General features: G+C 44.7%; 1 protein-coding gene across 3 annotated transcripts in view; it reads right to left on the bottom strand.

The window, feature by feature from the left end:
- Positions 1 to 16,864, bottom strand: part of MTSS1 (MTSS I-BAR domain containing 1) — a 218,656-nt gene that overhangs the window by 163,924 nt on the left and 37,868 nt on the right. For all 3 annotated transcript variants that reach the window (XM_075352885.1, XM_075352887.1, XM_075352886.1), the window contains exon 3: positions 14,284 to 14,357. In XM_075352885.1, the coding sequence (XP_075209000.1) occupies positions 14,284 to 14,357 (74 nt within the window). The remainder of the gene's footprint in view (positions 1 to 14,283; positions 14,358 to 16,864) is intronic.

The following is a 16,864-nucleotide window of genomic DNA, read 5'->3' as shown; positions in this document are numbered from 1 at the left end:
GCGGCTGACAGATCCACTTTAAGTAGGCTACAACCAGAGTTAAATGAATATTAAAAATGTTCCGTTTTAAATCCTAACAGGGGAGGTAGTTAATCTCCGTCCTGTTAGGAAGTCCAGAAATTTAAAGTCAGAATACTGGATTATAATGTGTCCTAGAGGAGATGTAGGGGTTCGTCTTTTTCATTATGATGGCATGTCCTCCTGCTTGGATCCTGAATGATCAACTTGACTATAATTTGGGGTGAAATCTTGAAGTACCGTAAATATTCAAGTTCCCTGAAGCGTTACCACAAGATTAATGAAGTAGGACATAGTGCCGACTCATATCAATAGGACAGGACGGGTCCTCCAACAAAAGAGGCTTTTTGGAAACGCTCTCCACTCAGGCTATAAAATGGGGATCCTTGTCTTAGGTCCACCTCTGTTATTTAGAGTTCTCCTACAGGATACGAGATAGAGATATTTTACACACATACACAGGTTTTTTTTCTACGCTACCTTTAGGTAAGGATATATATCATGAGTATATACATATGGTTTTGCTGTACGCTACGGTCCGCAGAGCCGGGACTTGTTCATTTGATTCCTAGTGAAGAGGTGGATACCTTCCCACAGGGAGAGGAGATACGGGCCCACCGGCTGTCTACATACAGTACACACAAATGTTGACAAGGAGAAAAGCCGTATTCAGCAAAGACAATTCTATAGAGAAAGACAAAGACGACTTATCCATCCGCACAAAACACCAGCTGTGGTCCCGAAACCGAAGCACAAAAGACGAACCTTCCACTGTGAGAGACATCCCCAACTTCCTTCCACAGGGGAGACAAAGCTGCGGTCGCTTTTTTTTGTTTGTTGGGTCTTTTTATTGCTTCTTACATGCAATCAGTCGAAAAGAAAATATAATCCTGTGTCTACGAGGTAGGAGTCCCCCCGAAACCTCCATTGAAATCCTTACCACGTACCTAGTTTATTTTTAACATTAGATCTGTGAGAGTCCATGAAAACATATGAATATCTGCCACCACACATTCAACAACGGACTGTCATGTCCTGATACAAACTGAACGGCCTCTTATACGCCTAATGTAACTATGAACGGGGAGGGCAGGGGACAGGGGGTCCTAGACTGGCCCGCAGACTAGAGGGACCCTAACTATGCCTTATCTCAAAGCTACCTCTGAAGGTGAGGATGTCTGAGCCGCCTTCCTGACCCTTCTCCTGACTAGCCCTGATCGGAGAGAGCAGTGGACCGGGACTCCTAGACTGGCCCTCAGCATCTGCCCGCACTGCAGTGTGCAAGCAGCCGCAGGGATGATGAGTGTTGCAGTCAGGAGGTTAGTAAAGTTATTACCTGTGGTGATGAATTCCTGCACTCCTGACGTCAGCGCTTGTCACTGCCTTCTATGCCCGCCGTGTTCTCAGATCACCTCTTGCGAGCGTCCGGAGAGTGTGACTAGCGCTGACGTCACGGGCCGCTAGCGATACTTTCTTGTGAACGCGGCGGCCATTGATCCCAATGACTAGCGCGGACGTCAGGAGCGCAGAGGCTTCCATCACCGCAGGTAATGGACCTCGCTAACTTCCTGAAGTCAGCGCTGGTCATCCCCTGCAGTGTCCTGGGCTGACCTTATGTTAGCTCAGGTCACTGCACTGCTCTCCCAGCCAATTGGGAACATTCTGTTCTTCATTGACTGGGACAGTGAGTATGGATCATCGTGGGACCCCCTTACTGGATTACATCGAACCTGGATTTGTTTTTTTCTTTCCAATAAATTGGTGAAAGAGGAAATGTGTTGGAGAGTGTTTATTCAAATAAACATTTGTTGTCTATTTTTTTTTTTTTATTACTGACTGGGTTGTGATGTCGGGTATCTAATAGACGCCATGACATCACTAACCCCAAGGCTTGATGCCAGGTGAAATTACACAAGTGGTATCAACCCCATATATTACCCCATTTGCCACTACACCAGGGCAACGAATGAGCCAGGTAAAGTCCCGGGACTGTCGCATCTAATAGATGTGGCCATTCCGGCCGGCTGCTTGCTGATATTTTTAGCTTAAGGGGCTCCCAATGATGTGGGTTTCCCCATCCTGAGAATACCAGCCAGCAGATGTGAGGCTTTATCTTGGCTGGTGTTGAAATTGGGGAGGGGGACCGCACACTGTTTTTTTTTTTTATTGGACTGCACGATATAGACCCACCCACCAGCGGCTGTCATTGGTTGAAGTCAAACGGCTGTCACTCAGTGTGGGGGTGCGTCTGACTGTAACCAATCACAGACGGAGGGAGGAGTGAATATGTATAAACCAAATGAGCGGCCGGCTTGGGAAGAATAAGGCTGCCGCGGGAGCAGTGTGACAGCCGTTCATGTGATCGGTGATTATGTAGCCCTTGCTCCTACCCCTTTACCCCAGATTCTGTTCCCCATAGACTTTATATGGGAACCAGCATCGGGCCAGATACCCTAGACTGCATGTAACTCTCCTTCCGTTTTTTCGCGGTCCACAAAAAAAAAAAAACGGAAGTCACATGGATGACACACAGACAGTATATGGAACGGAACGGAACGGATGCGATTGTCACACGGATGCGTGAAAAAACAGGACTTTTGCGGACCGCAAAAACGGAACGGTAATGTGAATGAGCTCTTAGTGTCAGGATTAGTAAATCTGCCCCAGTTTCTCGTTCACATCAGTCTCTATCCCCCCGAAAATGACCAGGAGCTCATTTGTCATTCCAATAATTGTCATGTCTTCCTACGGAATGAAGAACAAAAAGCATAACATGCATATAAGCAGAAAAGTAACAACACTGGAGGCTTTCTGCTCGTAGAGCTCCTTTCCCTATACAAAGCCACTTACCGTCACATTTTGGAGGCCAAAACTATGGAGCGGGACATCCGGTGCCCCCATCTAGAACATTCCTAGCTTTCAAAATGGCTCATCAAAATCAAGATCAGACACGAAAACTCAAGAGAAGGAGCAAGACCAGCTCCCGAGACCCCGACCGCCATCATTTCCAAAGATGAGATCTCACCATGGAAGTGCGGCTTCCTGTTATTTTGGGGTCCTCCAAAACCAAGAATGTGCACCACCCATTTAGGAGAAAGCACGAGAAAGTGATTTTTTTTTTTGTGAAATCAACTTTTGTGCGAAACCACAGAGCAAAACTCAAACATTCATGGAGTTTAGAAAATAAACTATTTTATAACTTATATGTGGAAATGATCAGTTAATGCAGGGGTCTCCTGTACAGGATCCTCATGTGTTGTAGAGCGGTTACGGAGACTCATCCACAAGATGCAACTCCCCCCTCAGCCCTTGATTTGAATAGAAAGTGTTGTAATACTTTACTTCCCCTGTGGTGGCGCTGCAGGGACATAAAACAGGCATCCCTCAGATTCCATGCCAAGACCCCAAGGGCTCAGAGGTAGATAATGCTTATTTTCAAGGAACTCTTCTAAAATCTGAGAATTGTCAAAATCTCACAAACTCCTCAAGATCTTCTTCCACCAGCCATGCCTCCCGACTCCCTGCTTGTGGGGTTAGCAGTGCACTTCTGAATGATTGGACCAGTAGCACGGTTGTGCCGCTGGTCCAGAACTGCGCGTTTGCCAAAGCGGTCTTTGATTGCATTAAGGGAGAAGTCCAGGGAGGCTTAAGCTGGCTGTATCCAGAATCTCACCCAATCCAGCAATCTTGCCAGCTTCAGGGCAGCTCTTGAAAGTGCTAAAGCAACAAGCACCATACTCCTAGCCTAGAAAATCGCCCACTTCTGATAGACCGCTGTCACGCTAGGTAGGGGGAATTACCAAGCGAGCGGTGAATGATAAGGGTAGGGGACCCCTGCATCTAGGCAAGGGGGAGATGGGGACCCCTGCATCTAGGCAAGGGGGAGATGGGGACCCCTGCATCTAGGCAAGGGGGAGATGGGGACCCCTGCATCTAGGCAAGGGGGAGATGGGGACCCCTGCATCTAGGCAAGGGGGAGATGGGGACCCCTGCATCTAGGCAAGGGGGAGATGGGGACCCCTGCATCTAGGCAAGGGGGAGATGGGGACCCCTGCATCTAGGCAAGGGGGAGATGGGGACCCCTGCATCTAGGCAAGGGGGAGATGGGGACCCCTGCATCCTGGCAAGGGGGAGATGGGGACCCCTGCATCTAGGGAAGGGGGAGATGGGGACCCCTGACCAAACCTACCGCTGGTCTCTGGGGTCCCTCACCATCATAGATAGGGTCAGGTATCTGGCTTGGCGCATAGGTGCGGAACCTAGGTATACCTAGTGCTGGACCCTAAATAGAGAACGGATGGAATGAGCTCTTTGTCAACCCCACTAAACACTATAGAAGACACAAGGAGGACACACAGGGAGAGTGCATGAACTATTTATCCACAATTGACTAAGGCAGAAATTCAGCAAAGCTTCACAACTATACTACAGATCAGCACAAGCCGCCTGCTTGTACCCAGAGCTGGAATGAACTGAATAATATCACCAACACCAGCCCAGGGAAGAAGGGAGAATTTAAGCATAAGGGGAATACTGATAATCAGCAGCTGGGTGGAAGGTCAGCTCCTGCTGGATCCAAAAGGGGAGAGCTTAAAATTCAGCAAGAAAGCTACCTAGTACAATGAATACTGACAGTCAAACGATGTGGCCTTCTATTCCCAGAAACCCCATGACTGTATCACCCATGACACACCGGTGACAATTGCAGTGTTGGTTGGTATCCTAAGTAATGAGCTGTACACAAAAAAAAAATGGAAAATCACTCAATTCTTAGGCACGTAAAAGGATTTTTTAATAAGAGCCTAATTGGGTTTTTTTTACAAGTAATTTGCAATTTTACGCATTTATGTTGTGGAGAAACCTCGTTTAAACTTGCTTTGGATCCTTTGACCCTAAGAATAGGCTATGCCAAAACTGGTCTGAGGATGGTGGTTATGTACGGTGGACATTTTAAGCGAGATCCTAACAAGAAATTTTCCAATATGCTAAGAAAGATGTCCTTGACTTCTCGTCTCCGAGGATCATATGGTGGGTGGTCCGTTGTCTCGTTAATTGCCAGTGTTAACAAACGTCTTAGATCTAAAGGCCCACAAACTTATCAGATTAAAGTTAGTCGGTCCACTGTTTTTATGAGCGATCAGCCAACCATCTAATGTTTATGAGGGGCTTCCTCTGACAGTTGGAACAGGCAGTTGGAACAGGCAGTTGGAACAGGCAGTTGGAACAGGCAGTTGGAACAGGCAGTTGGAACAGGCAGTTGGAACAGGCAGTTGGAACAGGCAGTTGGAATTTATACACTTTTGGTTTCAAGGATAGTAAGTAGCTTCTCTGGCAGTGGCTTTCTCCTCTCTCAAGTGTTGAAAACACATGAATGCTCGGTCGAGCTGAGCGCTCATGTGCATTGGAAAAGGCAAGACATATAGTTCTATGCTGAACGTGTATGTATGGGCATTCATAGATATCCAAAAAGTTTTCCAAAAGCCACCTTGGCCAGATTACCTTGGGGGGGGCATATGAATTAGCGAAAATGGCCTCTCAGCTGGTCACTAATGTGCCAATGGATTCACAAAAGTAACTGGCCATGATATCTTGGTGTCAGTACCTTGAACATATGATCATTCTAACAGGTGGCGCTTTAGGGCTTCTCCGGTTTCCCAATAAAGCCGGTTACCCTGTACGTGTGCCAATTATAAAGAACAGACGTAGACCCTGATTTCGACCTCGGATACGACCACTATTTTTTTTTAATCTGGAGTTTCATACAGCAATAAACAATAAATAAACCCTCATATGACAAAAGACAACATGACTGTGGCAGTATACCGTACCCAGGTCGTCTGTATGCAAAGCAAGCGGCGCACACCATTGTTGTGCGCGTCCCGGAGTCAGCATTTACAACCTTCAGCTCGGAAAAAAAAAAAAACTAAATAGGACAAGGCAAATGAAGGAGCTATTTTTGGGAACGTTCATTAACGTAGCAGCAGGAAATAGCAGTGAAGATGGATCTGCTGCTCGGTGAATACTGCTGCGTCTGTGTGCAGACAGTGTCGGTGGGAGGATGAGGAGAATTATGCTCAGTCATGTAGACCGTCAAGTGAGTTTAACCACGTCATGGTGAAAGCCATTTCACACCTTCATGGCAACAACAAACCTGAAGTGCCCTGAACCCATGGACGGAACATTAGCAGACCATGAACGTTGATGAATGCTGGACCCATTCCATGGGTCAATGTGACTATCCAGGAACCCCTAGACCCCCCCTTAGACCATTCCATGGATCAGATTATCCAGGAAGCCCTAGCCACCCCCTTTGACCGTTCCATGGGTCAATGTGACTATCCCGGAACCCCTAGACCCCCCTTAGACCATTCCATGGATCAATCAGATTATCCAGGAAGCCCTAGACCCCCTTTAGACCATTCAATCAGTCAATGTGACTATCCAGGAACTCCTAGACCCCCCTTTGACCGTTCCATGGGTCAATGTGACTATCCAGGAACTCCTAGACCCCCCTTAGACCATTCCATGGATCAATGTGACTATCCATGAACCCCTAGACCCACCTTAGACCATTCAATCATTCAATGTGACTATCCAGGAACTCCTAGACCCCCCTTTGACCGTTCCATGGGTCAATGTGACTATCCAGGAACTCCTAGACCCCCCTTAGACCATTCCATGGATCAATGTGACTATCCATGAACCCCTAGACCCACCTTAGACCATTCAATCATTCAATGTGACTATCCAGGAACTCCTAGACCCCCCTTTGACCGTTCCATGGGTCAATGTGACTATCCAGGAACTCCTAGACCCCCCTTAGACCATTCAATCAGTCAATGTGACTATCCAGGAACTCCTAGACCCCCCTTAGACCATTCAATCAGTCAATGTGACTATCCAGGAACTCCTAGACCCCCCTTTGACCGTTCCATGGGTCAATGTGACTATCCAGGAACTCCTAGACCCCCCTTAGACCATTCCATGGATCAATGTGACTATCCATGAACCCCTAGACCCACCTTAGACCATTCAATCATTCAATGTGACTATCCAGGAACTCCTAGACCCCCCTTTGACTGTTCCATGGGTCAATGTGACTATCCAGGAACTCCTGGACCCCCCTTAGACCATTCCATGGATCAATGTGACTATCCATGAACCCCTAGACCCCCCCTTAGACCAATCAATCAGTCAATGTGACTATCCAGGAACTCCTGGACCCCCCTTAGACCATTCCATGGGTCAATGTGAATAACCTGGAGCCCCAATAATTTTTGGGGATATAAGCTTAAAACAAACCAAAAAGTCAGAATTCTAGCTGAATCGGCTACTAAGTTTATAGAATTTTCCATGTCCAACGTAATTAGGTTCATTCATCAGGATAGACTCAAATTAATGCCAATATTCTGACCCAAAAATAAAGCTCTGCTCACTTCTGTGTCCTTGGCGGTTCCTGATCTGTTTCATGATGGACACTAATGATGCCCCATCATTGGGTACGGGGGTAAAAAAAAAAGGCTGGTGTTAGACCTTATCTCCAATGGGAACAAAAAGTTGTGCATATTGAAAACAAACATGCCCCATCTATCTGACCCCCACACTCCCAATATCATCCATTGGGGGTCCCCTACACATAGGTTGTTTGTCAAACCTACCAGAATGCAAAGACTTATGAGGATGGCCAGTAAAGTTGCCCACTGTGCTAGGATGTCTGGGAGGCTCTGAAGAAAACAGAAGGTTCCCTGAAAAATTAGGAACTTCCCTACTCAGAAACTAATACTTTTGAAAGGTAAGGTTTGCTCCATCACCACAAGGAGCCCCGGTGACCAACTGCTTGCTCAGGTCACAAAACCAGAAAAGGAGGAGCAGTGGGGGCCATTACAATCTCGCTTCATACACCACCTACAGAGACTTCTTACACAAAAAATAATCTGGTCTGCCTTAAAGGGGACCCGTCACTTGTTTTAAATTTGTAATTTTTTTTACCTGGTGTAAATGCCGCTGTTCTCCTGAATCCGGCGGTGTTTTTCTTTTGTTCCTGTGCCTCTCCGTTCCGGAGATATGGCCTCGTCGTCTCTGAATTTAAATATAGTGTTGTTACAAGTAGGCGTGGTCCTGATGAACACTCCCACGTAATTGACGACCACACCCACTAGGTTTACAAGACAAGATTTATATACAGTGATGAAGGGGCCATATCTCAGGAACGGAGAGGCGCAGGAACAAAAGAAAAACATCGCCGGATTCAGGAGAACAGGGGCACTTACACCAGGTAACAAAATACGAATTTATGGAAAATGACATGTCCTCCTTAAAGAGGTTTTCCACCCTATTCTTTTATCTTGCATGTGGCCCGCATGTGCTATAGAAAATATACACTTAATCCTCGATATCGCTTACCAGGTCCCCTGGGTGACATGATGGTCACCGTTGAGGCTACTGATTGGCTGTTAGTCCAGCAGTGGTCTCGGGCCTAAGCTGCCAGACATCTAAGCCATATGTTTATCTCACCAGGTAAGAAAGGACTAGACCGAAAAAATACAAGAAGTTGGGGGACGGTTGCCCTTTAAATTCACAAATAAAATTCCAAACAAATGATGTATGAAAACTGTATATTTGTTTGCTCTTTCCCCTATAGGTAGCAGAAATCATACGACGTTCTCCGATGAAAAATGACTGCTCCCCGCCATCCGGGCCCCGCAGGCCCAGCAGACGGCGCAGCTTAGCATCGGCTCTGTCATAAAGTGTTAATTTCATGCAAGATGCAGAAGAGATCTCCTCTCCTCGTCCCTTCGCCTGCCAGCTACCCGCGCTGGACGGTGGTGAACCCGAGTCGGTTGCCATGGCAACTGCTTCATCCCGCACGCTGGCGAAACCCTTGGCGAAGAGCATCAAAGCGGCACTAATTTAGGTCTGACACGAATGCAAAAAAAGATAAGCTTTAAATGTCCGACCTTCAAAGCGAAAAAGACAGAAAAGCAGGACACGGAACGCTCGGCAAAGACGACAAGTCCTCGTCCTTAAAGGGGCGGTCTAACTTCTGAAATAACGGTAAAACCAACATGGATGACCATAACTAACCCAGTGGCTTTAACGTTGAAACACTCCGATGAACTCTTATTTTATTTTGGGTTCTCCCGACAGCGGAGGTCAGCGATTGGTGGAGGCTGTCAGGTGATTGAAATGGAGAGCCAATGGTTGATGTCCTATTCTCGGTCACCTGACCACTGCAGCCAATCACAAACCTCAGCAGTCAGGTAACTAAATAAGTGGAACTTCTCCCGGATTGGCTAGCAAACAATAGCGGAAGTAAACAATGACAGCAAGCAGAGGTCTTAAAACCCGTGACGAATTGATCTAGTAATCTATTACCAAGTAATTTTAGTTGCAGAAATCAGACTCATTAGGCCATATTCACACAAAGCAATTGCACTGTCATTTTTTTCACCACAAATTTTCAAATCACTGTGAAAAAAACGAGTTTTTACCGTGATTTTTGGAAAATTGTGGTAAAAGACATACAGAGCGATTGCATAATGTGAACCTGGCCATAGGAGAAATATGCCGGTATTATAAGTGCTTCTTATGCAGTACTATGTGGGCACTGTATGGGATTTAGTCATTTTGGACACCGCATGTCAGTTTTGGTTGAGCATGGAATGACACCATATTCTACTATGATTGCACTATATGGTAGTATTACACAAACCTCCCAACTTTAAAAAGTAAAAGGGATACATACATGCACACATAGCGCACCAGAGGCATTTTTATATGCTCCCACAGTACCTTCCCCCCAAATAGTATGATGTACACCCATACACCCAGCTCTACTACATTAATAAACAATCATACACACTCAGCTCTGCTACATCAATACATAGCCAAACACACACGCCTGCTACATCAATACATAGCCAAACACACACTCCTGCTACATGAATACACAGCCATACAAAAAGTTCTGTTGCATGAATACACACCCCTTACACACACATCTCTGCTACATCAATACACACCCATATACATAGCTCTGTTACATCAGTACACTGCCATACACACAGTTCTGCTACATCAATACACTCCTTACACACACAGCTCTGGTATAGCAATATGGTGTGCATACACATACAGCTCTACTACATCAATACACAGCCATACATCTAGTTCTGCTACTTCTATACACACAGCTCTGCTACATAAATATACACCCATATACATAGCTCTGCTACATCAATACACACAGTTCTGCTACATCAATACACTCCTTACACACACAGCTCTGGTATAGCAATATGGTGTGCATACACATACAGCCCTACTACATCAATACACAGCCATACATCTAGTTCTGCTACTTCTATACTCACAGCTCTGCTACATCAATGCACCCCTTGAACACACAGCCCTGCTATAGCAATACACACCCATAAACATACAGCTCTGCTACAGCAATACACAGACGAACGTACAGTTCTGCTACATTAATACACAGCTATGCACACAGTTGTGATCCTGAATACACACACAGCTCTGGTATAGCAATATGGTGTGTATACACATACAGCTCTGCTACATGAATACACCCATTACACACACAGCTCTGGTATAGCAATATGTTATGCATACACATACAGCTCTGTTACATCAATACACAGCCATACATCTAGTTCTGCTACTTCTATACACACAACTCTGTACATCAATTCACACCCAAGAGTTGTGTGTATACAAGTAGCAGAACCAGATGTATGGCTGTGTATTGATGTAGTAAAGCTGTATGTGTATACACACCATATTGCTATACCAAAGCTGTGTGTGTAATGGGTGTATTCATGTAGCAGGGCTGTGTGTGTAAGGAGTGTATTGATATAGCAGATCTGTGTGTATGGCAGTGTATACACACACAACTCTGGTATAGCAATATGTTGTGCATACACATACAGCTCTGCTACATGACTACACCCATTACACACACAGCCTGGTATAGCAATATGGTATGCATACACATACAGCTCTGCTACATCAATACACAGCCACACATTTAGTTCTGCTACTTCATTATACAGCTATGCTCACAGCTCTGCTACCTCAATACACAGCCACACATTTAGTTCTGCTACTTCATTACACAGCTCTGCTCACAGCTCTGCTACATCAATACACCCTTTGAACACACAGCCTTGCTACAGCAATACACAACTATAAACATACATCTCTGCTACATCAATAAACACACAGCTCTGCTACATCAATACACCCTTTGAACACACAGCCTTGCTACAGCAATATACAACTATAAACATACATCTCTGCTACCTCAATAAACACACAGCTCTGCTACAGCAATACACACCCATAAACATCCGGCTCTGCTACATCAATACACAGACATATACATAGTTCTGCTTCATCAACACACTCCTTGCATACTCAACTTTGCCACAGCAATACACACACAGTGCTTTAATTCAGCTCTGCTACATCCATACACATTCTATACACACAGCTCGGCTGCATCAAACAGACACACACACGTGCTACTTCTGTCCTGCTCCTCCTCCCTTTTCTTCACTGCCAGTCGTGTCACCAACGAATGTCACATCGGCATAACCTTTGGTTTTTATAAAGACTGGAGGACGTCATCTTTTTTTCCACCATTATATTCAGCTGCATCTGTGAAATTAGGGCATACCCCTGACCTCCCATTATAGTGGCATAGATTCCTAAATTCAGAACAGTCCCGCTGTATCCGGGACTGTTGGGGGTTACAGTATTACATATAGTGAACAATCCCGCTGTATCCAGGACGGTTGGGAGTTATAGTATTACATATAGTATTGTGGTATTACTTATGCATGGTTTGGCGGAATTACATTTATATATGCAACCTTTTACATTTAAAAAAATGCTTAAAATGTGTGCAGGAGCCCTACATAGCTCATGGCCTAAGGACCGACCGGCCCTGGGCAGATTGTTTGAAAGCTTTAGATGGGCAAAACCAGAAAGTTTTGCTTTATAGCATAAAAATTCCTTGGTAATAGCTAGTATAAGAATCTGATAGCAACCCGAAGCGCGTGACACCGACCGTACGTGCTCTGTACAGGCAGGTGACATATATACACTATGTGTGAATCTCGGGCCACTGTGGGAGCACAGGAATAAATGAGTGTTATCCTCCGGCCGTCACACACATAAAACGCCTCAGGCCCGGTGCTGACGGCAGGTCACGGCTTATAATATGGACGGTTAGGCCCGAGCAGCGCATGCAGCGCCGGCCACCGCACTACATCAACTCAGTGTGAAGCTTAGGAGGGTTAAGCTCTTTGGAAACAAGAAAAAAAAAAAAAAGCGGTTATTGAACGGATAATCCAGCTGCTAAAACTGATAATATACCGCAGTCAGGACTAAGCCACGGTTATTATTTGGCTAATGAGCCGAACTGGACCATTGTCCACGAACTAATTAACAATATTACATTATCATACGATATAGTCACCTGGGTCGGGAAGAGTAAAAGGGGTTAATTAGATTTCATAAACTCTTTGTCAAATCTTCCATAAAGAGATACTTTACTTTGCACTATGGCCACGTCTCCTGACAAAGCCACGCTCGGTGAAACGCGCGTCAAGGCTTCGCCCACCGCCACCTGCTTGGTTTGCTAGCATTCCCTACATGTCTCAAGGTAATTACACTCATATGGTTGGTTAGTGACATGTTCCCTCGGTATATATATAGGGAGAGGTATACGTGGGTGACTATTATTTGTCTATACTTTAGTGTATGATCTCCCCGTCCTCTGGCTTTCGGGGGGCTTTTTTTACATTAACCCTCTCACATCTAGCAGCTCCATTACATCTGCAGGTGGTGTTTGTGCAATTTTGTGTCTGGCGATTTTAAGATTCTATTCGTCACTATTGTCTGTCCTTCCATAAAGAGAACCTGTGTTGTGCTTATTGAAATTTGCAGCCATTGTTGAGATGTTAAACACTTATTTTGTTTACAGCTCGTTGCTTAGGAGACAGACCCCCGCTGCGGTCTAGCTTGTAAACGCTGCGCCAAAGCTGGCCAGGATTACGAGGTAAAGCTGCACTCAATGGTCAGCTTCACACAGGCTCAATAGGAAAGAGCTTGTAAGCACTGGTGATGTTCTTCTGTCAAGCAGGGGTGGTCGGTTTCCAAGGCAACAAACTGTAAACAAAATTGTTAATATCTCAAGAACGGCTTAAAGTAAATTGCACAACTGTTTGTATTTACAAGCACTGTCTGACAATATCCATCTACTTTACTTATTGGGATAGTAATGGGGGTGTCTGATAGACCCCTCTCCATTACTAACCCCTAGGCTTGATGTCAGCTGACACTATACAGCAGACACCTCACTATACAGCAGACATCAACCCCAATAATCAATACCCTGATTGCCTTCACACCAGAGCAAATGGGAAAAGCTGAGGCCCCGGGCCAAAATTGGAGCATCTGCTGGCTGGTATTTCTGGCTGGGAAGGACCAAATAACCATGGACCTTCCCAGCCTTGTAATATCAGCATCCAACTGTCTGCTTTACCTTTGTTGATCAAAAATAGTGAGAGGACCTCGCATTGGTTTTTTATTTAATTGTTTAATAGCTATAAAATCTATATAGTTATCTGTGTCTCTCTCTCTCCCTACCAATACATCCATCCATCTTTGCATATTTTTAACACATAAAAACCATTCATTTCATAGTCATGCGTTTTTCCCCAGTATTTATCACACAGATGGTACACACGTACACATCGATTGCCACAAGGATGGACAAAATGTAACGTGCCACCCACTTTTTTACACACACATCAGGAAGACCTAAGGGAAAGGAGCCAAAGATATCTGGAATGGCCAATCCTCAACCCCAACCGCTCCCTGTCTTCCATCTATCAAACTGTTCAGAAGTATTTAGCGCAGCTTGAGTAACTAAAAAACTCAGAGGGTTGGCAATTTCTATTTAATCAGCGAAGGTCCAAATTACAGCAAGCGCCATACATACTACAGCTGTGGCTTGTGGCAGATTCTATAGCTTTATCCTATTTACAAAGATACAGAACCATGCACAGCCACAGTACAATAGAAATAAAGCATCACGAGATATAACCAGAAATCAAAAAAGGGGGGTTATGTATTCCCATTGTTACATATTCCAACTTCTTCATTAAATGTTTCTTTATATAAGTTCATCCAAACAAATTGTCGAGATGACTAGACAAACTGAATTTGGCCACTTACCTCGAGTATTGGTTGCCATGTCCGCTACCTTCTGAAAGGCATCCAGGAAGGCAGCAGCTGCCACCACGGTGGTCCTATAGAAAAGAAGATAATAGTTATTAGACACATTACTTTTCCGATCTCTGGGAAAGCTGGGTACGAGCTGTACCACAAGCCGTTAAGGTTGTCAAAAAAATCAGATTACATTTTTTTTTCTTAGAAATTTAATCTATTTGTTTGAATCTAGGAACGGCCACACTGCGGTCAGATTAGCAGAAGCACATAATGGATGGCACCCGGCGTTTCCATATAACAATATGTCTAATTAAATGACAATAGCTTTCACTCGGTCGGAGGCACAGCGGGAGGCAACGCCAATGAAATTACAAGATGGAGCTAAGCCCACAGGGAAGAAATAGAGGTCAGTGCGAATCTATTCATCTGATGTTCTACATAGGGTTAATAAAGCCTTGTTATGGGATGGCGGGAGCCACAAAGTGGTCCTGAAGAAGAATGTGCGAACCACAACCTGCACATCTCATAGCGACATTACTAAGGATGACCGTTAGTGGAGTATCTTAGATGTACGTGCAGTCCTATGTAAATCCAGAGACGTCGAGGTCATCATGAATTATGGCGACAGATCTGAGACTCAGCACTACGTGTGCGCGCATGTAAACGAGGGAGTGTAGAAATAATTATACATATACACATATCATGGGGCCGAGAGAAAAAGGAGAGACCTTACGGACTCCAAAAAGATCAGGCAAAATCAGGAGGGGAAACAGGGTACGGAAATGTAGCGCTCCTGACAAATAAGAGTATGAATGAGGATAGACAGATAAAAAGATAGATATACAGTGCCTTGCAAAAGTATTCATACCCACATTTTTTCACGTTACACCCACAAACTTAAATATTGGGGTTTTATGTGATATACCAACACAAAGTAGTAAGGATTTGAGAAATGTAAGGGAAATGGTACAGGGTTCCCTAAATATTTTATAAAATATAAATCTGAAAATTGTGACGTGCATTTGTATTCAGCCCCCAAGTCAATACTTTGTAGATCACCTTTTGCTGCAGTTACTGCTGCAAGTCATTTGGGGGGATGTCTCTTCCAGCTTTGCACATCTAGAGGTGACATTTTTGCCCCTTCTTTTTGCACTTGACATTTTTGCCCCTTCTTTTTGCACTCGCTCTCACTTAGTGAGATTGGATGGAGATGTCTGAGAACAGCAATTTTCACATCTTGTCACAGATTCTCAATGGTACTTTGGTCTGGACTGTGACTGGGCCGTTCACACACATGAATATGCTCTGATCGAAACCCTCCACTGAAGCTATGGCAGGGTGTTTAGGGTCGTTTTCCCGCTGGAAGGTGAACCTACGCCCAAGTCTTTTGCAGCCTCTAACAGGTTTTTCTCAAGACTTGTCCTCTATTTAGTTCCATCTATCTTCCCATCTCCGCTGATCAGCTTCCCTGCCCCTGCTGAAGAAAAGCCTCCCCACAGCAGGATGCTGCCTCCACCATGTGTGACTGTGGGGATGGTGCTTTCAGTGATGTGCAGTATTCATTTTCCACCACCCAGTGTTTTGCATTTAATCGCAAAACGTTCTATTTTGGTCTCATCTGACCAGAGAACTTTCTTCCACATGTTTGCTGTGGCCTTTTGCAAACTGCAAACAGGATTTCTTATGGTTTGCTTTTAAAAATGTCTTTCTTCTTGCCATTCTTCTATAAAGTGGAGTATACAACTAAAGTCGGGGTCACAAAAGCATATAGCATCCGAAGAGTCTCATATGAGATGAAACTTGAATCGACCTTTGATGCCGAATGTCATCCGATTTCCTCGAAAAGACCAAAAAGGAGAACAGAACTTTAAAGGGTCCATGTTGAAAAATAGCAATTAACAATTAACTTAAAATCTAGTAGGGAATACTCCCAAATTTACAAAAAATTCAATAAGGTAAAAATGGATCTAGGTTATAGGTCAGAACACAGCTATCTGGCCATAAAAAGCCGTAGTGTGCTGGTGACCTACCCATCGTGGGGGTTGGCACCCTAAGATATCGATATGGCGATCTCACTCAACGAAGGCCGTCCTTGGACACCCTGTTAAGCCATAACTAATAAATGTGTACAGGTCTGGCAATCCAATATTCCAATAATAATTGTTTTCCTGGGGACAGATTCTCCCCCCTGAGCTGTGATCTCTGAGGCTCCTTCAGTGACCAGGGACCTCTTGGCTGCTTCTCTAATTAGTGTTCTCCATCTTGGGATGTCAGTTTAGGTGGACGGCCATGTCTTGTAAGTTTGCAGTTGTGCTATACTCACTCCATTGTTGGATGATTAATTGAACAGTGAGATGTTCACAGTTTGGGCTATAATTTTTTTTTTTTTTTTTTTATAACCTAACCCTGCTTTACACTTCTCCACCACTTTATCCCTGACCTGTCTGTTCTGTTTCTTGGTTTTCCTGATTCTGTTTGATCCCTGATGTTCTCACACACCTCTGAGGCCTTCACAGAACAGCTGTAGTTATGCTGAGAGTAAATTACACACAGGAGGACTCAATTTATTAATTAGATGACTTCTAAA

This window comes from Anomaloglossus baeobatrachus, chromosome 6 (genome assembly GCF_048569485.1).
Source record: "Anomaloglossus baeobatrachus isolate aAnoBae1 chromosome 6, aAnoBae1.hap1, whole genome shotgun sequence".
Lineage (NCBI taxonomy): Eukaryota > Metazoa > Chordata > Amphibia > Anura > Aromobatidae > Anomaloglossus > Anomaloglossus baeobatrachus.
This window is presented reverse-complemented; position numbering and strand designations above follow the sequence as displayed.